The 24,750-nt window shown below is 45.4% G+C and overlaps 1 protein-coding gene across 1 annotated transcript in view; it reads right to left on the reverse strand.

Moving 5' to 3' along the window:
• RASA3 (RAS p21 protein activator 3) overlaps window positions 1-24,750 on the reverse strand; it is a 390,943-nt gene that overhangs the window by 187,838 nt on the left and 178,355 nt on the right. The window contains exon 4 of the mRNA XM_075336422.1: window positions 3,176-3,270. Within this exon, the coding sequence (XP_075192537.1) occupies window positions 3,176-3,270 (95 nt within the window). The remainder of the gene's footprint in view (window positions 1-3,175; window positions 3,271-24,750) is intronic.

The raw sequence follows: 24,750 nt of genomic DNA on the forward strand, positions 1-24,750 counted from the left end.
GGCCAGAGCAGAAAACATAGCTGCCCTAGCTAGTGCCGGTGAGCTAAATGCGCAGGCACGAGATTATGGGCAGGTACGAGCATGGCGCTGGTGAGGGTGCCGACCTCACCAGCGCCATGCTTGTACCCGCCCATAATCTCGCGCCTGTGCATTTAGCTTACTGGCACGAGCTAGGGCAGCTATGTTTTCTGCTCTGGCTGCGATACAGCAGAGCGAACTGGGCCTGCGCGAGCAGACCTAACTGCATAGGCACGAGATTTGAAAATGTGACAAGGAGAATAACGGAGGGCATCATCCCGTCAATCAAGGAAGGAGGACGGCGATCAGCGGCAGGAGAGGGATAAAGGAGGAGAAAATGAGCCCGTCCATCTGGCCAACCAAGTTAATTAGCATACCTAACGGCCAGGTTTTATAAAGTCTTTTTTGGGGTTTGGAAGGAGAGTCACGGTCAAGGTGCACCTTCATAGAATGCAGCCAAAGAGCTGCAGAAGGTGATCCTTTGAGTTTAAGGCTATGTGCGCACGTTGCGTACTTCACTGCAGAAATTTCTGCAGCGATCTGAAGAGCACATGTGCTCTTTAAATCGCTGCAGAAATGTCCGTAGTGAAAAAAAAAAAAAAGCCGATTCCATGCGCTCTGCCTGCAGCTCCTCCCATAGACAGAGCAGGAGCTGCCGGCAAAGCGCAGGAAAGAAGTGACATGTCACTTCTTTTTGCGCAGCGCTTTGGCAGTAGCTGAAGCGCTGCGCTCTTAAACGCCACGTGCGCACGGCCCCTGCACAATCTCCATAGACTGTGCAGGGGACGCAGGACGCATGCAGTTACGCTGCACTACAAAGCGCAGCGTAACTGCATGTATTTACGCAACGTGCGCACATAGCCTAATAGGTAAAAATCTGGTGACAGGTTCCCTTTAAAAAATTCTAAAAGTAAACAACAAAAAATATTGGATTCATGTTGAAGTAAAAAAAAAAAATCATACACTTTGCCATTTAGACAGCTGATCAGCACAAGTTTTGTTTTTCCCAAAAATGTGCATGTACTGATGAGTAATGACCCACACAGTTGTTCTAATACGTTACCCACTAAGGCCAGACAGTCGCCAAAATGAGTAACAGCTGAATAAGGAGCACCACCCAGCCGTGTAATCCACTATGTTTAAGTATAAATATAGAAAGTAAATCTTCCAGCTTGGTATATGGTCAGGACATCTGTAATATCAAAGCTTTCTCATCCCCTGCTTGTACACTAACCCAATCACCGCACAATTATGGGCTGCTGTAGATTAATGTTTCTGCCTGGATGTCCTACTATTTATACACAGAGAACATTACAAAGAAGAACATGGCTTTCTAAAAGACTGAAATTACATTTTGGCATAACACAATACGTGCTTTGGTTATTTCAGAGCACTGCTCAGGGTAAATTTGATGTTTCTCCAACCAAAGTCCTATTATGAAGATGCCTAAGGGTAATATCAGTGAAACACAGCACATTAACAACCGCTTACAAGGCAATCGCATTTCACAGGTAGGATTGAGTGCTCATATAATGGGCTGTATTGTAAAGAGATTGAATTTAAAGAGCACCTGCCATCAGGTTAAAAGTGACCAGTTTTTGCGCTTATTTTTTTCCTCCTGTTCCACTGAGTAGTCGGTTTTTTACTTTTTTAAAATCTATTATACGACTCCAGAGATATGGGATTTTTATTTAGTGCTTATTTTTAGGTCTTTATCAAAGGGGCGTGTCTCACAGGGTAATAATGGAGAGCAGGTTAAAGACACGCCCTCAAGGAAATAATGAAACGCCCCCTTAGTAAAGGCCATAAACATAAGCACTAAATAAAAAAGGCCCATATCTCTGGATCCGTATGGCGGATTTTAAAAATGAGAAAAGCGGAATACTCCGAGGAGCAACAGAAATAAAATAAGAGCAAAATCTGACCACTTTTGACCTAGTGGCAGGTCCTCTTTAATAGGTATAGTGGAGAAAAGTCAATAACACTAACATGTGCCCCAGACTACACCACCAGAATTTGCAATTCTCCAATCTGCTGTATGATTAGATACCAAGGAAAGATAAGGAAGAAACGGCACTCCGTATATAAATGGTGCATAGATAGGGTCCCAACCCTGCAAAATATGAAAAAAAAAGAAATCTGGCACTCATAAGTGCCAGATTCCTTTTTTTCATAGATACCAAGGAAGACGTAGGAAAATAGGTCTATAGCAACAAGAATTATAGTTTTGTGCTAAGAAGGCTCTGTTTAACCAGACAATAGCCAAAGGAGTGCTTTAAGTCTCTGTAGACTTGGCATAACGACCCTTTTTGCCATCTTCCAATACCTTATTTTGTTGTATTAAAGGGGTTTTCTATATTCAAGCTCATAAATCTTGCATTCGCTAAAAATATAGGTAAACTAGCAGAACTCACACTCTGCTGCTCCCAGTTGCCATTTATTTTTTATATATCCATATATTTTACTTGGATTGGTGACATCATTACAACAATGAATTCGACCGCTACAGCCAATCACTACATTGCTGGATTCATTGAGTCCAGTGATTGGCTGCAGTGGTCACTTGAGCTGTATTTGTGACATCACAGCTTTAAGGCTGCATGCCCACGATCAGTGCTTGTAGCATTTTGGATGTAGCGTGGTTTCGCTGCATCCAAAACGCTTCGTTGTACAGTACAAGCATAGTGGATGGGATTTTTAAAACTCTCATGCCCACTGTGCTTGTTTTTAAATCAGCAAAAACTGACCTGCGGTGCAACTTTCCAAGCTGCAGACATGTCAATTGTCTGTGGGGCAATCACCCCGAAACACCATGTCTGCAAATTGGAATTCTGATCTGGCATAAAAACTAGGTCATATGAAAAGGCTTGTTAAAAGGCCACTTTTGACTTTTAGGATTGCTACTTCTAATAGGTGGCGCTAAAGTTTGTCTCCTTTCCTAGAGAGACAATTTGAATAATTCCCAGAGGGGCATTGCAGCTATACGTCCCCTCACCACTGACAGCCAGACTGGTTTGTCAGGTCTCCGTAAGGAGAATAGTCTGCCCCTGTGGTCCCTAGTCTAACAGACACAGCAGAACAGTGTGAATAGGCTCCAACATTCCAGGAAATTACACAATGAAGTTATTACGGATTGTGATTATTGCTGTACACTCACCTGTACTTCTGAATTTGCATCCACATGCTGTACTTGAAACCAGGTTTCTCTGTTGTTGTATTTTTGCAGATCTTCCTTTAGTATTGCTACTTTGCCTAGAAGAGGAAAAAAGGTGATTATTGTAAAAGTGAAAAAATCCTTCACATTTCTTATTAATGCCAGCATCTAACCTTACAAGGCTTCCAGAGCGCTCTTCCTTAGCACAGTCAAGCCTTAAAGGCACTTAAGAGCTGTGAGATACCCTAAAAACAGTAAGGACCTCCAATAAGTGGTCCCATCATGTGTTTTATCAGTTTGTCCACAGCAGCAGTGCAGACTGTTGTCATTGACAATGACCTAAATATATTCAGACTGCTGTGCCACAGATCGTGAAGGAAAACTTCAGACATGTCTCTGTGATACTTCAACAAAACACTACTGATGAAGAGGCACTGGCATACACAGACAGAAAAGGGCCCCTGTGCAACAACAATATATGGGCCATTTGTAGCCCAGAAACTCATCAAAATGCACAATTCCCCCCTACTTGGGAGGTAGAAATGGACCCCCTAACCTCTTGGCCCCTGTGTGGCTGTACTAATGCTATATCTGTCCCTGCTTAAAGGGTATCCACAATATTATGTCATAACTCAATAGTACACATGAAAATAACCAACTTTGCAATATATCTTATCAAACCAATGTTGTTCTTTTTCCACCAGCATTGGACTTTCACTCTGAATTCATGGGTAAAATCGGTATTCAATGAAGACAAATTTTTCCATTACTGAGATAGAAGATACCAGTTAGTGCTTATACAATTCTATGGCGCTGGGGAGAGGGGAGAAGAACCTCGAGACAGACAGACATTTTGTTGCAAGTTGGCCTGAAATGACAGATACAGTTCTCCATAGAACTCTATAAGCACCAACTGTCATCTCCCATCTCAGTAATGTAAAAATCTGCATTTGAGTATTTTGAGAATGAAAGATCAGTTTGGGTGGAAAACAAAGCAGATTTCTCTGATACGATATATGACAAAATTTCCTAATTTCATGTGTACTATTTATGAAACAAATGAAAACAATAGTTAACCTTTAAATATAACAATTGATGGTGTAGACTTCAGCTGATTGGTGGTGCTGAGAATCGGATACTCACCCTTCACACAGTGATGATCTATTCCATCGATAGGTCATCAGTTCAGTTCTTAAAAGGTTGTCCAACTACCTTTACATTGATAGCCTATCCTCAGGATAGGTCATCAATGTCCGACTGGCTGTGGTCCGACACTGCGTACCCCCGCCAATCAAGTGTTCTTGCAGCCTGTGGCCGGAAACGCTCAGTACCAGAGCTGCCGTGTCTTCTGATAGCGGCAGAGGCTGGGTACTGCACATCCACCTCCTAGTGATTTAAAATGGCAGGTGGATGTGCAGTACACGGCTACGGCCACTATCAGTTGACAGAGCAGCTGCGGAACTAAGAATTGCCTGCCGTCTGCTACACACACCGGCACGGAGAACAGCTGATCAGCGCAGGTGCATGGTGTCGGACCCCAGCCAAACAAACATTGATGACCTAACTTAAGGAGAGGCCATCAATGTAAAAGTAGTGGACAATCCCCTTAACATCCCCTTTATGCTTTGCTCACATTAGTGTTATGGCTTCTGTTCATATACTAACTATGACAGCAGTTATGTTGAATCTGATTTGAAAAGGTTCGAGCATAAACCAGAGAGAGCCCATTGATTTTTAATGGAGTCCTACAGGGATTTCTTAACTTTATCAGGAAAGAAAAATAATGCTGAACACAACAATAATCTGAGACTAAAAAAAAAAAAAAAAAAAAAATCTTGAAAAACATCTTCTAACAAATTATTGCTGAAAAATGAAATGTTAATTACACAGATTTCATTTCACCCCCCCCAAAAAGAAGGGAATTTTGTTACTTACCGTAAATTCCTTTTCTTCTAGCTCCTATTGGGAGACCCAGACGATTGGGTGTATAGCACTGCCTCCGGAGGCCACACAAAGCAATTACACTAAAAAGTGTAAGGCCCCTCCCCTTCTGGCTATACACCCCCAGTGGGATCACTGGCTCACCAGTTTTAGTGCAAAAGCAAGAAGGAGGAAAGCCAAGAACTGGTTTAAACAAATTCACTCCGAAGTAACATCGGAGAACTGAAAACCATTCAACATGAACAACATGTGTACCCGAAAAACAACCAAAAATCCCGAAGGACAACAGGGCGGGTGCTGGGTCTCCCAATAGGAGCTAGAAGAAAAGGAATTTACGGTAAGTAACAAAATTCCCTTCTTCTTCGGCGCTCCATTGGGAGACCCAGACGATTGGGACGTCCAAAAGCTGTCCCTGGGTGGGTAAAGAAATACCTCATGTTAGAGCTGCAAAGACAGCCCTCCCCTACGGGGAGGCAACTGCCGCCTGCAGGACTCTTCTACCTAGGCTGGCGTCCGCCGAAGCATAGGTATGCACCTGATAATGTTTGGTGAAAGTGTGCAGACTCGACCAGGTAGCTGCCTGGCACACCTGCTGAGCCGTAGCCTGGTGCCGTAATGCCCAGGACGCACCCACGGCTCTGGTAGAATGGGCCTTCAGCCCTGATGGAACCGGAAGCCCAGCAGAACGGTAGGCTTCAAGAATTGGTTCTTTGATCCATCGAGCCAGGGTGGCTTTGGAAGCCTGCGACCCTTTGCGCTTACCAGCGACAAGGACAAAGAGTGCATCCGAGCGGCGCAGGGGCGCCGTGCGGGAAATGTAGATTCTGAGTGCTCTCACCAGATCCAACAAATGTAAATCCTTTTCATACCGATGAACTGCATGCGGATAAAAGGAAGGCAAGGAGATATCCTGATTAAGATGAAAAGAGGATACCACCTTAGGGAGAAACTCCTGAATGGGGCGCAGCACTACCTTGTCCTGGTGGAACACCAGGAAAGGAGCTTTGGATGACAGCGCTGCTAGTTCAGACACTCTCCGAAGAGACGTGACCGCTACCAGAAAGGCCACTTTCTGTGAGAGTCGAGAAAGTGACACATCCCTCAGAGGCTCGAAGGGCGGCTTCTGGAGAGTAACAAGGACCTTGTTTAGATCCCACGGATCTAACGGCCGCCTGTACGGAGGTACGATATGACAAACCCCCTGCAGGAACGTGCGCACCTGAGAAAGTCGTGCTAGACGCTTCTGAAAAAACACGGATAGTGCCGAGACTTGCCCTTTAAGGGAGCCGAGCGACAAGCCCTTTTCCAACCCAGATTGCAGGAAGGAAAGAAAGACAGGTAACGCGAATGGCCAGGGGGACACTCCTTGTGCAGAGCACCAGGATAAGAAAATCTTCCACGTTCTGTGGTAGATCTTAGCAGAAGTGGACTTCCTAGCCTGTCTCATGGTGGCCACGACCCCTTGGGATAATCCTGAAGACGCTAGGATCCAGGACTCAATGGCCACACAGTCAGGTTCAGGGCCGCAGAATTCCGATGGAAAAACGGCCCTTGGGACAGTAAGTCTGGACGGTCTGGTAGTGCCCACGGTTGGCCGACCGTGAGATGCCACAGATCCGGGTACCACGACCTCCTCGGCCAGTCTGGGGCGACGAGTATGACGCGGCTGCAATCGGATCTGATCTTGCGTAGCACTCTGGGCAAGAGTGCCAGAGGTGGAAACACATAAGGGAGCCGGAACTGCGACCAATCTTGCACTAAGGCGTCTGCCGCCAGAGCTCTTTGATCGCGAGACCGCGCTATGAAGGTCGGGACCTTGTTGTTGTGCCGAGACGCCATTAGGTCGACGTCCGGCACCCCCCAGCGGCGGCAGATTTCCTGAAACACGTCCGGGTGAAGGGACCATTCCCCTGCGTCCATGCCCTGGCGACTGAGGAAGTCTGCTTCCCAGTTTTCTACGCCCGGGATGTGAACTGCTGATATGGTGGATGCTCTTTCCTCTACCCACATCAGAATCCGCCTGACTTCCTGGAAGGCTTGCCGACTGCGTGTCCCTCCTTGGTGGTTGATGTATGCCACCGCTGTGGAGTTGTCCGACTGAATTCGGATCTGCTTTCCTGCCAGCCACTGCTGGAAGGCTAATAGGGCAAGATACACTGCCCTGATTTCCAGAACATTGATCTGAAGTGTGGACTCCTGGTGAGTCCACGTCCCTTGAGCCCTGTGGTGGAGAAAAACTGCTCCCCACCCTGACAAACTCGCGTCTGTCGTGACCACTGCCCAGGATGGGGGCAGGAATGATCTTCCCTGCGTTAATGAGGTGGGAAGAAGCCACCATAGCAGAGAATCCTTGGCCGTCTGAGAAAGGGAGACTTTCCTGTCTAGGGAAGTTGTCTTCCCGTCCCACTGGCGGAGAATGTCCCATTGAAGTGGACGCAGATGAAACTGCGCGAACGGGACTGCCTCCATTGCTGCCACCATCTTCCCTAGGAAGTGCATGAGGCGCCTTAAGGGGTGCGACTGACCCTGAAGGAGAGACTGCACCCCTGTCCGTAGAGACCGCTGCTTGTCCAGCGGAAGCTTCACTATCGCTGAGAGAGTATGAAACTCCATGCCAAGATACGTTAGTGATTGAGTCGGTGCCAGGTTTGACTTTGAAAAGTTGATGATCCACCCGAAAGTCTGGAGAGTCTCCAGCGCAACATTCAGGCTGTGTTGGCATGCCTCTTGAGAGGGTGCTTTGACAAGTAGATCGTCTAAGTAAGGGATCACCGAATGTCCCTGAGAATGCAAGACTGCTACCACTGCCGCCATGATCTTGGTGAACACCCGAGGGGCTGTCGCCAGACCAAATGGCAGAGCTACGAACTGGAGATGGTCGTCTCCTATCACGAAACGTAGGAAACGTTGGTGCTCTGTAGCAATCGGCACGTGGAGAGAAGCATCTTTGATGTCTATTGATGCAAGGAAATCTCCTTGAGACATTGAGGCAATGACAGAGCGGAGGGATTCCATCCGGAACCGCCTGGCGTTCACATGCTTGTTGAGCAGCTTTAGGTCCAGAACAGGACGGAACGAGCCGTCCTTTTTTGGAACCACGAAGAGATTGGAGTAAAAACCTTGCCCTTGTTCCTGCAGAGGAACAGGGATCACCACTCCTTCTGCTTTTAGTGAGCACACCGCTTGCAGAAGGGCATCTGCTCGGTCGGGATGTGGGGAGGTTCTGAAGAACCGAGGCGGAGGACGAGAACTGAATTCTATCCTGTACCCGTGAGACAAAATGTCTGCCACCCACCGGTCTTTGACCTGTGGCAGCCAAATGTCGCAAAAGCGGGAGAGCCTGCCACCGACCGAGGATGCGGAGGGCTGAGGCCGAAAGTCATGAGGCAGCCGCCTTGGAAGCGGTTCCTCCGGTTGCTTTCTTGGGGCGTGAATGAGCCCGCCAGGAATCTGAGCTCCTTTGCTCCTTCTGAGTCCCTTTGGACGAGGAGAATTGGGTCTTGCTGGAGCCTCGAAAGGACCGAAACCTCGACTGCCACTTCCTCTGTTGAGGTTTGCTTGATCTGGGCTGGGGTAAGGAGGAGTCCTTACCTTTGGATTGCTTAATGATTTCAGCCAATTGTTCACCAAACAGTCTATCTACAGATAGTGGCAAGCTGGTTAAACATTTTTTGGAAGCAGAATCCGCTTTCCATTCCTTTAACCACAAGGCTCTGCGCAAGACAACAGAGTTGGCAGACGCAATTGAGGTACGGCTTGTAGAGTCCAGGACAGCGTTGATAGCGTAAGTCGCAAATGCAGACATTTGCGAGGTTAGGGACGCTACTCGCGGCACTGCTGGACATATGATAGAGTCCACCTGTGCCAGGCCAGCTGAAATAGCTTGGAGTGCCCACACGGCCGCGAATGCTGGAGCAAACGACGCGCCGATAGCTTCATAGACAGACTTTAACCAAAGGTCCATCTGTCTGTCATTGGCATCTTTAAGTGAAGCCCCATCTTCCACTGCAACTATGGATCTAGCCGCAAGCCTGGAGATTGGGGGGGTCCACCTTTGGACACTGGGTCCAGCGTTTGACCACGTCAGGAGGAAAGGGATAACGTGTATCCTTAAGACGTTTGGAGAAACGCTTATCTGGGTAGGCATGGTGTTTCTGGACTGATTCTCTGAAGTCAGCGTGGTCCAGAAAAGTACTCAGTTTACGCTTGGGATACCTGAAATGGAACTTCTCCTGCTGTGCAGCTGCCTCCTCTGCAGAAGGGGCAGGGGGAGAAATTTCCAATAGACTATTGATGGCCCCTATAAGGTCATTTACCATGGCGTCACCATCAGGAGTATCCAGATTGAGAGGGGTTTCAGGATTAGACTCCTGATCCCCCTCCTCTGTCTCATCATGTAGAGACTCTTCTCGTTGAGACCCTGATCCGCGTGATGACGTGGAGGGTCTCTCCCAGCGAGCTCGCTTAGGCTGCCTGGGACTGTCATCTGAGTCAGAGCCTTCAGCCTGAGATGCCTGGGACCCCCTTGAAGCACGGATTAACTCCAACTGAGGGGGACCGGGGAACATTGCCGCAGCAGTGTCCATGGACTGAGTAACTGGCCTGGCCTGCAAGGTCTCTAGGATTTTTGTCATAGTGACAGACATCCTGTCAGCAAAAACTGCAAACTCTGTCCCCGTCACCGGGACAGGGTTCACCGGCGACTCTGCCTGGGCCACTACCACCATAGGCTCCGGCTGACGAAGTGGCACAGGGACCGAACATTGCACACAATGGGGGTCATTGTAACCTGCCGGTAGATTAGCCCCACAAGCGGCACAAGCAGCGATCACAGCCTGTGTCTTGGCACCCTTGCGTTTTGCGGATGACATGTTGTCGTCTCCTCAGAGCAATTGGGGTATACAGCCAAGAAGCGACCTTACAGTGCAATATATATATATATATGGTACAGAGAAAAAAGTACACAAATATCACACTGTGGCACTAGTGGGGCCAGCACTTAAGTGCTGCTTACCGCCCGCTAAACGCGGGGGTGTGGTCGCCAGAAATCCCTTGTCTGGGTCTCCCAGAGCCTGTGTCCGTTCTCCAGCCAGACTGCATGTAGGAATGGCTGCCGGCGTCCTATGGAGAGGGACGGGCCCTGGGCGTGTGCAGACAAAGAGCGGGAAACCTGCGTCCCCCTGTGCTCAGTGAGAGGGCTGGAGCATGTAAATAAGGCTCCAGCCCTCGGCGCTGATTAATCGTACAGCGTCTCTCCCTTGCCGTGATTGACAGGGCGGGGGCGGGAACGAAGCGGAGCTAGGCCGCAGAAGCCGGGGACTAAATTTATAAGCGACGCCGTCGTAAAAGCACGGTCGGCGCTAAGTCCCCGGCGCACTACAAGTCGCAGCCGCGCCGCCGCTCCAGGGGCGGCCGGCGCGGCAGTCCCCAACACATAAAGTCACTCAGACAAACTGTAGTGACTGTAACCCCAGCGCGCAGCGCTACTGTCCCCGGCGCACTAGCACACCCAGCAAGTCTGGAGTGTGCGCGGCCTGTACATACGGGGACACAGAGTACCTTAATGTCGCAGGGCCATGTCCCTGAACGGTACCCAGCTCCGTATCCAGCAGGTTCCATGGGTCTGTGGATGGAGCCCGGCCTCAGGGCTTGGGGGCCGGTAAGATCCCACTTCCTCAGAGCCCCTCAGGGGGATGGGGAAGGAAAACAGCATGTGGGCTCCAGCCTCCGTACCCGCAATGGGTACCTCAACCTTAACAAACACCGCCGACAAGAGTGGGGTGAGAAGGGAGCATGCTGGGGGCCCTAGTATGGGCCCTCTTTTCTTCCATCCGACATAGTCAGCAGCTGCTGCTGACTAAACAGTGGAGCTATGCGTGGATGTCTGACCTCCTTCGCACAAAGCAGAAAACTGGTGAGCCAGTGATCCCACTGGGGGTGTATAGCCAGAAGGGGAGGGGCCTTACACTTTTTAGTGTAATTGCTTTGTGTGGCCTCCGGAGGCAGTGCTATACACCCAATCGTCTGGGTCTCCCAATGGAGCGCCGAAGAAATTTTCATTTAATTTCTAATCAGTACTTGATATGAAGAATGAGGAAAAAAATACATTATTTAACAGATCGTAATGCTGTTCGCACAAAAGAGAAAGAGGGAAAAAAAAAAAAAAAAAAAGGGAAAAGAAAAACTAGGTCAGAGAGTGTAACGAGAACCCCAGTGGGGCCGGTATAATCTCATCCAGTACCAGCTGTGTAATATACAGAGGAAGACGGAAGAGTGCATCATATGGAAAGAGGGACGTCTTCCCATTGTGTGCCGACTGTAGAAGTCACCGGATGAAAACAAGGCCACCTTGTCTGATGCTTTGTGGTAATTTGACAATGCTATACTTGTGTTCATCTCTGACAATCCCAGGAAATTATTACTAATGGAGATAATTATATTGTTAAACATTAGCCTTCACATTTAATGGCCATTCCTATTTTAAGATCATGTCTTTATTTATATTTAGCACAATGGTTATCATTTTGATTTCTAAATACATTTTAAATTATGGTTAGAGTGAAAAACACGTTATTCTCCATTGTGACAGGTAGAAAGATGATTTAAACATTCTTAATTAACCCCTTAACCTTTTCCTATCCAATAAAATTTCCTATTCTGCCCATTGAAATCCTAATAGCACTATGCGCGAAGTCCGGCCTGCTATGCTTAGAAAAGGGACTTTCCACTCAGTGGCCAGCTAGAAGGGACTTAGGACAGAAAAATGCATATGAATTATGGATGTTCCCTGCCAGGGGACAAAGGAGCGTAACGGAATTTTTGGAATGTCCCTCCGGGGGGACTCAGGATAGGAAAAGGTTAATGACCACCTACAGTATATGCTTTTTAACTAACCTAAGGAATAAAAATAGCACCCCCACGACTGGGGAAAATGCAGTGGATGTCAGACACCCTGTGCTAGTATGGACTGTAGGATTTTAAACCCCCCCCCCCCCCCTACATGCTACTATCAATAGTGACAAAAGCATCTAGGTGGCTAACAGCGGAAGAAGGCTCCCTCTTAAACCCCATAAGCATCCCGCCATCATAATATATAATCCCGATGGATACCATAGCAACCTGAGGCCAAACAATAGCTGCAGAGTCCACAGCTATGATGGTCTGTTAGGATGTTAACAAGAATTTAATGGAAAAAAAATTTTTTAACGTTTCCTAAAAAAAAAAATGAAAAATTGCTGCTAAATGTTAAACCCTTGTAACATGCTAACAAACTAAAGGGACTTTGGAAATATGATCCGGATAAAAAAGTAGATATAAAGGTAGAGATGAGTGGATCCATGTAAATTTGGTTCAGCCGGACTTTAGATAAAGTTCGGTTTGGGACCCGGACTTGACCTCACTTGTTGGGTAGTTCGAATCTACACCCACATACAGCCAGCCATAAACAGATCACTTCCGGGGGCAGTTGAGGTTTTTCCATTTTTTTTGTACACACTACACTCCGATTTTACCCTCAGTGCGAGCCATTCAAACACTGCAAGCGGCTAACACTGGGCTGAGCACCAAGCATACCTGAGCACAGTGATGCTCACGCGAGTGGCACCCGAGCATCGTATCTTGGGTTCGCTCATCTCTACATAAGGGAAATGTTCTTTATTACCTATCTAGTATAAAGATATAAACATTCAGAATTTTAAAATTGCTAATTTTTTTTTTCGAAATTTTCAACATCATAGACAGAAAAGATAATGAAGGAAACATACCAGCAACAAAGTACAATGCGTCACGAAAAAAGTGATGATCAAAGGGATATGTTGAAACATTCCAGAATGATCATCACTATTGATGAGCGAGCACTACCATGCTCGGTTGCTCAGTACTTGTAACGAGCAGGATGCTTTGATGGGTGTGACTCGTGTACCAAGTATAGTGGAAGTCATTGGGAACCTGCATTTTCCCGCAAGAGTTGGCAGAAAAATGCCCAAGTTCCCCATTGACTTACATTATACTCTGTACACAAGTCGCGCCCATCCAAGCATCTGACTGCTCTTTACAAGCACAGACCACTTATCACTAATTACCACATAAAGTGACAAGTCAGATTTAAAAAAAACACAGGGCTAAATGTCCTATTAATGTCATTGTACAACCTACGAATATAACGTACAGTACAGACCAAAAGTTTGGGCACAAATTCTCAAAGACTTTTCTTTATTTTCAGGACTCTGAAAATTGTAGATTCACATTGAAGGCATCAAAACTATGAATTAAAACATGTGGAATGAAATACTTAAAAAAGTGTGAAACAACTGAAAATGTCTTATATTCTAGGTTCTTCAAAGTAGCCACCTTTTGCTTTCATTACTAATTTGCACACTCTTGGCATTCTCTTGATGAGCTTCAAGAGGTAGTCACCGGAAATGGTTTTCCAACAGTCTTGAAGGAGTTCCCAGAGATGCTTAGCACTTGTTGGCCCTTTTGCCTTCACTCTGCGGTCCAGCTCACCCCAAACCATCTTGATTGGGTTCAGGTCTGGTGACTGTGGAGACCAGGTCATCTGGCGTAGCACCCCATCAGTCTCCTTCTTAGTCAAATAGCCCTTACACAGCCTGGAGGTGTGTTTTGGGTCATTGTCCTGTTGAAAAATAAATGATGGTCCAACTAAACGCAAACCGGATGGAATAGCACGCCGCTGCAAGATGCTGTGGTAGGCATGCTGGTTCTGTATGCCTTCAATTTTGAATAAATCCCCAATAGTGTCACCAGCAAAGCACCCCCACACCATCACACCTCCTCCTCCATGCTTCACGGTGGGAACCAGCCATGTAGAGTCCATCCGTTCACCTTTTCTTCAAAGACACGGTGGTTGGATCCAAAGATCTCAAATTTGGACTCGGCAGACCAAAGCACAGATTTCCACTGGTCTAATGTCCATTCCTTGTGTTCTTTAGCCCAAACAAGTCTCTTCTGCTTGTTGCCTGTCCTTAGCAGTGGTTTCCTAGCAGCTATTTTACCATGAAGGCCTGCTGCACAAAGTCTCCTCTTAACAGTTGTTCTAGAGATGAGAAGATGTGTCCAAACTTTTGGTCTGTACTGTATATTATTCTATACATTGATTTCCATAATGCAGCAGCAATTGCACAATGGTCACATGATTTTGCAGGAAAAGTTGACGTATTACCTTCAAAAGTGTGCAGCCATTAGGTACGCCAACCTTACTGGACGCTTTCTAATCACTTGTTGAAAAGTATCGGACAAGTGTTTGCAAGGAATATCTACTGTTCTGAAGTAGAACTTGAGTCTTTCAGGGCTCTGTACATTTTTAACATAGTGTTTTTTTTCTTTTAAGCATTAATAATCCTTTAGTAAAGTGTATGGGTAGGGAAAGAGAACAGCAACTTTTTCACCAAAATTTGATTTGCGGTGAATTGCCGTAAAAGATGTGTATAAAACTGAGGTGTCCCGAGACTGTATGCAGTTCTTTTCAAGCTCAAATGGCATAAACACTGCCTTAGTAATATCCTAAAGACCCCAACATATATAGCTATGGGTAAACTGATTGTGACAATTTGTCATGGCTGTGTTGTCACACATTATGTGTAAAATTTATCCAACGTTTTATGACTTTCTCTCTCTATATTGACAAGTTGTGAGCTGTGACCAAGGCTGCAGGAATTCCTGGGTAGTCAATAGACATAGGGCACTTACCGTATTTCATCTGTTCAGAAAAAGAAAAAATTGATGCATAGGTGAGATTAGAAATTGGAGACACTTGCACAGATTTTTATAACTGTAATCATCATTCTTCTACAGCTCATAGAGAATGCAGCCAATCTTTTCATATCACAATTATGGGCTGTGGACTTTTACAAATTATAATCTTATAAGTGTGGTCTGATAAAGATGGGTATTTATGAAGGGCTTTATATTTAAGTCTTAAGCACTTTTGTAATTAGCTTTATTATTAAAATTACATACACTTCTCCCTATCCTTCGGTTTCGTATTTTTTTCTTTACTTCCTGTAACGTTTCGTTTCAGAGGAGTCTGAGATGGGATATTACAGAATGTTGGGGGGGCCCACACTGCTCTGCAGCGTCTATCACCTATTCTGAAGAAAGATGTCATCAGGGGGTGGTGCTGTGTAAAATTACCACAGCTATTGTCCCCATCGTTCCCTGTTAACATTTTAGTCCAGATCGAGAAGTAACCAAATCTTCTGTCACCTCCGCCGCAGTCACTACTTCTAACATCCCAATCTCTTTCCCTGAAAATGAATTGCCATCAACGGGTGCCAATAAAAGAGTTGGAATATCAGGGTCACCGCCTGATTCCTTTGAGGGCGATGATAGAAGCTGTGGGGTGGCATTGCCATCACTCACCCTGCTTCTATCACTGCCCTAAAATGAATAGTCATCAGGCGGCTGTGCTGCTGTCACTCGCACTACTTCCATCACCACCCCCGCTGACTGTTTTAAGGAAAGCAAATGTGATATTAGAAGTAGTCACTGACTGCGGTGGCAAAAGAAGATGTGGCCACTGCTCCATCACCTCCACTGAACGAGGATGTAAGGGGACGGTGGTGACAGTAGCTGTGTCAGGTGACCACTGCACTGCCCCCTGAAGATGTTTGGTTTCAGAAGGGGTAATAGATGCTGCAGAGGAGCACAGCCCCAACCTCCTGTGATGTCCCATTTGAAAAGTGTCTCAACATCAAAGGAAGTAAAGTAAAATTTAGGAAATAACAGGTTAGGGAGAAGTGTAGATAACATAATAATACAGCTAATAACAAAAATGGTTTGGACTTGAAGATAGGTATTTATAAAGGCTTTATATACTGTATATATTAGACTTCACCTTTAATTATGTATTATTCTTTTTGGAAGTCTGTAAAGAAAAATGTTGGCTGTAACATCATTTCACTATACAATATGGTTGCTGCATTTCCAAACTCAGCTTTTATACAAACTATCATAGTCCTTCCTGATTGGGTGATCTGTATCATGTGATGTTATAGCTGGAAAGCATTATGGGGAATCCTGCCCAACTTCATCCAAGGTCGTGAGCCTTCTCTGGCTGATGCAATCTTCTAGACAATCAAACAGAGAAAGTTCAATAGCCCACTATAACCTAGAACTGGATGTTAAGGCTTGGTGCGGCGCACGGAGGTTTCCTGGGTTGTCTCCCAGGTCGTCAGGTGAATACTAAAGAGGTATCCAGCTTCTGCAACAAAAATATGGAGGATGGCAGGATCTTGCATTAAAACAATAATATTTATTAAATCATTAAAATCCATAAAACGTACACTTACGCATGGATTTTAGAGTGAATAGGTAAATAACAAGACCTAAGATACCGATGTGACAGAGCAATTGGGTTTGTATAAAGACTCCAAATTGTTCATTTTGTGCTTCACTGCTCTAACTAAATTGTGGAGCACATTCCCCTGAAAATGATAAAACCAGAGATCTTAACAAGCCTGAGCTGTGAATATACAGAATGACAGAAGAACAGCATTCCTTATATTCTGGGTGTTTTCAAGTAGTAACATAATCTAGAGGAACACACGTCCCATGTGGCAGGTGAAATGGTCGTGTTGGCACATATCTTATTGACACAATCTGTGTGATGAGGAAGTAAGATAACCTAGAATGGAATGTATATCATTGGCTCCCGGCTTCTGAACATAAACGGTATTTTTCCAATGGAACACGCTTCAGTATAGGTAATGGAGAACATGTATTCCCAAGGCCTTAGGGCACTGGGAGCATTTATTCACTAAAGAAATCCCTATTAGATGATATAGGCACATCTCATCTCACGCTGTGTACATTTCAGCGAGTTTGGTGAAATTTGCATGAAAAGTTTTGGATGCTGCATATCTTTGGTGTACAAAATAAAAAGAAAACAGCATACAGTCCCAGCAAAGTTGATACTATTTATAGAAATCTCAGCTTAATCTGACCTGCATGTTTGAAAGCCACAACATATCAATTTATCTTGCTGCTACCCTGCGTTTTGTGTGTGTGTATTATAGATACAGAAAATCTAGAAGGAAAACCCCCCAAAAAATACATATGCATTTTTAGTGCTTTTGTGCTATTACAGTAAGGAATCAGATAACTGGAAAGAAATAAGTAGCGCAGATAGGGTCTTATAATCCGTGGAAGGACAAACAGGCTCACCTGGGGTAGTTGTGAAAAGCCACAACTACTGAAAAAGCATGGACGCCTGCTGCAGCATCCTTGGGGATGATAGTAGTTTTTGTAGAAGCAGGACGGGACAACGCCACATGGCCATAGAAAAATCCAGACACAAGATAAATAAGTGATTTTTATTGTCGCCACGTTTCTGGGAGCAATTTCTCCTTCTTCAGGACAGATATTTGTGATTTAAGTCTTGAAGAAGGAGAAATTGCTCTCAGAAACGCGTCAATAAAAATCACTTATTTTATCCTCTGTCTGGATTTTTTCATGGCTATGTGGCGTTGTCCCATCTCTGCTTCTACAGGGACTACTACGGTATCACACTAGAAATGCATGTAACCTTTCTGGCATTTGTCAAAACATGACATACCAAAAAGACAAAAAAGGCAGTGTCAAAAACGGATGAAAAAAAAACTAACTAACTCAAAAGTGCAATGAAGAAACTCAACTTAATTTAGGCCATGTGCACATGTTGAGTATTTGGAGACTTTTTTACCTCAGTATTTGTAGCCAAAACCAGGAGCGGGTAATAAATACAGAAGTGGTGACTTGTTTCTTTGATACTTTTCCTCTGATTGTTCCACTCCTGATTTTGGCTACAAATACGGAGATAAAATACTGACCAAATACTCAATGTGTGCACATGGTCTTATAATTTTGTATTTGTAAGCCAAAATCAGAAGTGGATCAAGTTCAATAGAAACACGTCACCACTTCTGCATTTTTTACCCACTCTTGGTTTTGGCTTATAAATACTGAGATAAAAAAAAAACCTCACGAAATACTCAACGCGTGTAAGTGTAATTTGTGAGTTTTCGATGCTGCAGATTTCTGCATCTCATACTCATCAGGGGAATGAAGCCATACAGGAGTTACCTCGTAAACTATATATGCAGCATGTCAAAGGAGAGGTTCAACTTAGTACTTCATCTATTCTAGTCAGATCAGTCAACAGCCAGTCTGTTTCTTTTTAGAAAGTGACAATCTCTTTAACTGCCAAACGCACAGGTATTACAGGTATATCAGCAGCTCTATGTACTCTCAATCCTATACTTGTCCAACAGTTTACTATACAGCTCTGCTAATTGGACAAATATCTACAGCACCTGGGATGGTTATGGAAAATCTCAGGACGCCGTGGTGAGAATTTAGCTGCCACAAGTCTAGCGTAATCCCAATCATGTCTGGCCTAGCTACGAGAGACTGGTTGGAGGAATATTCCCACACAACAAAACAAGTGTTTCAGTCTTCAATTATGGAATAATAGAAGTTGGAAGGAATTAACCTAGAAAACTGGGAAAATTGGGCGTCTAAAAAGGTCTTCAGACTAAGCTGACACATGGGTCGCATGATAAAAAATTTCCACAGTGGATTTGGCTGTAGATAGTACAGGTAAAATTTTAACACAAATTTAGCTGCATATTTTACTGTGATTACAAATGATTGCATAGAGTGAGATCTGCTACAAAAAGCTGCAGCATGCTATGATTTTCATGCTGATTTTTTCTGCTACATGTGGATGAGGTTTAAAAACCCTAATCACTTGTTCTGTAAAATGTTGTAGCTTTGTACACTAGGTTTCATGCTAACGCTCTGCAGTAGTCTCTATCGAGCACTGCCTGTGTAGCCGTATTTTCATCTACAATGCCTCGGCACCTCATGGAGCATAATAGATTCTCGATTAGATTTTAAAAACATTCTGTATACCCTGGTAATGAAAATGGAACGCAAATAGAAGTAGGTCTAAATTTACACATTAACGGTACGTCCACATGAGCATATGACTCGGACGAGTGCAATGCGAGAAAATCTCACATTGCACTCGGACCAATATTACTCAATGAGGGAGAGCAGATGGTAAGATTTTTTTCTCATCCAGATTCTGGATGAGCGAAAAGTTGAGCATGCTGCGATTGTCAGCGAGAGACATGTGACTCGCACCCATACAAGTCTATGGGTGTGAGTGAAACATCGGACTGCAGTCGGATAACATCGGAGTGCAGTGTGATAATCGCACCAGCTGACAATGGAGGAGATCGAGAGAATAATCCCTCCCTCACCTCCACAGCTGTGATCCGATCTCAAGATCGGATTGCAGTTGCACGACACTCGGCTCATGCTGGCAGCAGATCGGGAGCTGAGGGTCATTAGCATATCGCACCCGATGCACTCTCATCGGATGCAATACGATCGTGTGACTCCAGCCTGAGTCTGAAGCTAATTTGTGGGCCAACGTTAAGAGTAGATTCAAGTAAACGTATAAAAGAAGGACTAATACATTTCCTCTCTTTGGAATCCACTTCTGTTTGGTGTAGTACTTGAGTGAAAATAGTAGAAAATTGCTTGGTAATGCATAACATTCTCTTTTTATCTCTATCAATCTATATATAGCACGGCCCTAACCTTACTATTTTAAGAAATGTATGCACAATTCCTAACATGCATGTAGATATATTCTTGCCCAAGTTACTGTGTAAGGTGCATTGTATAATTAACTCTTTTAGTATTAGAAAACATCATGTACATTGAGTAAACTGGAAACGTACTCCACAGTTAGAATGTAAAACTATGCAAATAGCCTCTTCATAGAAGAGGAGGACAGGAACTGAATCGCCAGGTATTGGAAATAGCAATTCTAAAGGGTACTTTACATGCTGCAATCTCGCTAGCATTTGCTGGCGATGTCGAGCGCGATAGCCCCCACCCCCCATCGCTCGTGCGACATTTGGTGCTCGCTGCCGTAGCGAACATCATCTCTACGTCAGCGTCACACACACATACCTGGTCAGCGACGTCGCTGTGACCGCCGAACAATCCCTCCCTCAAGGGGGAGGTGCGTTCGGAGTCATAGCGACGTCACTAAGCGGCCGGCCAATAGAAGCAGAGGGGCGGAGATGAGCAGGGACGTAACATCCCCACCCACCTGCTTCCTTCCTCATTGCCAGTGGACGCAGGTAAGTAGATGTTCGTCGCTCCTGCGGTGTCACACATAGCGATGTGTGCTGCCGCAGGAACGACGAACAACATCGTACCGGTGGCAGCAGCGATATTAAGGAAATGAACGACATGTCAACGATCACCGTTTTGGAATGATTTTGCGATCGTTGATCGTCGCTCATTAGTGTTACACGCTGTGATGTCGCTACCAGCGCCGGATGTGCGTCACGAACAACGTGACCCCGACGATATATCGGCAGCGATGTCGCAGCATGTAAAGCATTTTTTACCGCAGTTTTGCTGCATATTTCGCTGCAGTCCTTCCCCCAGCAAAACCTATGGTAAAAATGCTGTGCGCACACTGCGTTTTTTTCACCAACAGGTTTTGCGGCGGAATTTCAGCTGTGGAATTAATGTGCATGTCACTTCTTTTCCGCAGGTACCTGCGGTATTTTACCACATTAACTGTAATGTAATCATGATATACTGCAGGGAATAACGCAGGTAGCAAATTATGTGTGTTTCATTGCATTTGTCCCACGTTATTCCCCGCTATATTTCAACGTTTTTTGGGACAGTGATCATCACTACCCTGCGTTTTGAAAGGAAGTGATGTCACTAGGAGAGGAAGAGGAAATTGAGCAGAGAGTAAACACACACATATCACACTCACACACAGACACATACATATATAGTGCACATAGAAATCAGAAACGTACATATTAAAAATAAAAAAACAAAAAAAAAAAAAACCTGTGGGCTCCACCATATCTTTACTGCCCAGCCAAGGTAAGCACACAGCAGGACCTGGTATTCTCAGGCTGGGGAGGGCGAGGGCCATGGTTAATGCCCCCCCTCCCGCAGCAAAGAATATCAGCCCCGCATCTGCCCCGAGAATGTCACATCCGTTATGCAACAGTCCCGGCGTGTTACCGGCTCTTCCCCGATTGCGGTGGAAAATCGGGATAATAAGGAGTTAATGGCAGCCCATAGCTGCCACTAAGTCCAAGATTAGTAATGGCAGCATCTATGACATTCCATCACTAATCTGTAAGTGAAAATAACCGAAACACACACACCGAAAAAAAAATTTATTTGAAATAAAAAACACAAAAAATTCCCCTCTGTCACCACTTTATTAACCCCACCAATAACAGCCCTCCAGGTCCGGCGTAATCCACCCGAAGTCCCACGACACTTGTAAACTGATTCAGCGGTGTCTGAGACATAGTACTCAATGCAGCCCCCGTGAACGAGGCTGCAGGGGTAACTCGAGGACATTTCTCTCACGGTCGGTGATGTCAACACATTACCGCTCGCGAGAACTTCAGGGCCTCACTGCGGTAATAGTGATGTCACTGACTGGCAGTGACCCTGCGAGAACTCAGACCCAAGGTACTGCAGTATGAGAAATACTGTTTTTGGGGGGGGGGGGGGGGGAGACATACATCAGAAATAAAAGCTGTAATATCTATCCATTATCCATCCATCCCATCCATCCCTCTATCCATCCATCCATCCCTCTATCCATCCATCCATCCATCCCTCTATCCATCCATCCATCCATCCCTCTATCCATCCATCCCTCTATCCATCCATCCCTCTATCCATCCATCCCTCTATCCATCCATCCCTCTATCCATCCATCCCTCTATCCATCCATCCATCCCCTCTATCCATCCATCCATCCCTCTATCCATCCATCCATCCCTCTATCCATCCATCCATCCCCTCTATCCATCCATCCATCCCTCTATCCATCCATCCATCCCTCTATCCATCCATCCCTCCCCTCCATCCATCCATCCCTCCCTCCATCCAGCCATCCCTCCATCCAGCCATCCCTCTATCCAGCCATCCCTCTATCCAGCCATCCCTCTATCCAGCCATCCCTCTATCCAGCCATCCCTCTATCCAGCCATCCCTCTATCCAGCCATCCCTCTATCCAGCCATCCCTCTATCCAGCCATCCCTCTATCCAGCCATCCCTCTATCCAGCCATCCCTCTATCCAGCCATCCCTCTATCCAGCCATCCCTCTATCCAGCCATCCCTCTATCCAGCCATCCCCTCCCTCTATCCATCCAGCCATCCCTCCATCCAGCCATCCCTCCATCCAGCCATCCCTCCATCCAGCCATCCCTCCATCCAGCCATCCCTCCATCCAGCCATCCCTCCATCCAGCCATCCCTCCATCCAGCCATCCCTCTATCCAGCCATCCCTCTATCCAGCCATCCCTCTATCCAGCCATCCCTCTATCCAGCCATCCCTCTATCCAGCCATCCCTCTATCCAGCCATCCCTCTATCCAGCCATCCCTCTATCCAGCCATCCCTCTATCCAGCCATCCCTCTATCCAGCCATCCCTCTATCCAGCCATCCCTCTATCCAGCCATCCCTCTATCCAGCCATCCCTCTATCCAGCCATCCCTCTATCCAGCCATCCCTCTATCCAGCCATCCCTCTATCCAGCCATCCCTCTATCCAGCCATCCCTCTATCCAGCCATCCCTCTATCCAGCCATCCCTCTATCCAGCCATCCCTCTATCCAGCCATCCCTCTATCCAGCCATTATCTATCTGTCTATCTATCTAAGAAGAAGGAAATGACACATTTTTTTTTCAATGTGGGCAAAAGAGCCTTGCCATATGATTTTTGTTAAGAAGCCAAACCAGAAACTATTTGCATATATGTTTTGGGATGTTTGCCTCTCATCAGTGCAAAGCAAATGACTGGTTTGTGTGTGGCTGTGGTAGAGTCTCTGACAGGTGTTTTAAGGGCTTAAAGATGGAGTAGCACGCATCGACATATCATTGGTCCAACCTGTGCAGCCGCACAGCGGCCCAAGAGGGCCACATTTCTACCTCCAAAACAGGTAGAATTATTATTATAATGAGATATTGAACTGCAAAGGGCCCATATATAGTTCCTGCACAGGGGTGCTTTTGTGTGTGCCCATCTGTGTTGTGGAGAGTGCCTAGTTGACGGAAGGAGACTTAAAGGTCATGGAATGCCTATTCCTAAAAAAGTATAGCATGGCTGACAAGTCTTCTTTTGACTACTTGGCACTCTCCGCAAGGAAGAACTTTTCCCTCATAGACCCCATGTAAAAATATGAACGGTTATGGCAGGCTTGCTCCAGGAATGAGCTGATGCCAAGAGTTTCTTGGATGTAGAGGGATTATTTTTGAATATCTATATTTAACGTTTCCTCGGATTTTCAGGCTCTAATAAAAAGTCATGTGTATCCAAGAAACATGACCATTGGTAATAAATAACCAGCCCGTCTGCCTTCTGAGTGGAGGGATTACCAAGGCCGGTGACACAAAGAAACCTGAGCTAACTTGTGCATACCAACAGCCAGTCTGGGCTCTCCTCACTTCCGCCTCTTGTAAAGTCGCCTGCACTATAAAAAGCCCAGCCTTAAATAAAGCTTCAGGATTTTTATTTTGGTTGTACATTAATGAAACATGTGACTCGCTTCCTAAAAGAAGAAATGCTTTTACCTTCTCCTTTAGCAGTGAAAGGTGACAGGCGGCTGGCAGGGTATTTCACAGCTTGCCAGGTGTAACGTGCAAGATCCAGAACCACCACCACCATATACCTGATCTGTATTCTGCAGCTTATTCGCAAAACCCATATTAACAAATTGGATGATACAAAGTAATTATGCAGTTTGTATGAGCCACATTACACATACCGGTATATACCAAAAAACTATTGCTTTCGGTTTTCATTGTAGATGCATTTTCCATCTTTCCAAGTGGAGTGAAAGTCACATTTCCACAAGACTTTTACCACACAAAACTTCTACGTCTTAAGAACCTGATTGCTATTCTACAGAGTGTGTGAAACATAATTTTCTTCACAATTATATCTGTCCAGTAAATCTTGATTGAATTTTATGTGAACGACGATACAACTAAATAAAACATTACACTAAAGAACATTAAGGAATTATTACAAAAATTACAAGCTATTGCCTAGCCAAAGTAGTCGGACCCCAACCAATCCCTAAATGGGGTTCAGAAAAGCCTCATCAGAATCGAGCAGTGACCGCGCATGCGCACCACTGCTCCATTCCATATCCATGGGACTAATGGAAATTTCAGATCCCTGCTCTAAGGATCAATAGATAACTTGCAGATCAGTGGTGGTCCGACTGATGGGGACCCCCACACCCACCCCAATGATTCAGAAGTTAACTTTAATTAGTACTAAGCTTTTATGGCAGGACAAACACATTGGCAGTGTTAATACACTCTGTAGGCCAAAGCCAGGAGGTTCATCCAGCAGGGAGTACAAGTCCTTTCTCTATAATCACTATACCTTTTGAACACTTGCCTAGCTTTAAGAAAAAAAAAAAGCATTTTAAAAAGGAAACAAACTTTAGGATGATTAAAGGAAGCCTGTAAGATGAAAAAAAAACCAACAACAATATTATCCTGTAGATATGGGGTTATTCTGCCAGGTAGTAGCATTAGGAACTTACCTGAT

The sequence above is a fragment of the Anomaloglossus baeobatrachus genome, chromosome 2 (assembly GCF_048569485.1).
Source record: "Anomaloglossus baeobatrachus isolate aAnoBae1 chromosome 2, aAnoBae1.hap1, whole genome shotgun sequence".
In the NCBI taxonomy this organism is placed as follows: domain Eukaryota; kingdom Metazoa; phylum Chordata; class Amphibia; order Anura; family Aromobatidae; genus Anomaloglossus; species Anomaloglossus baeobatrachus.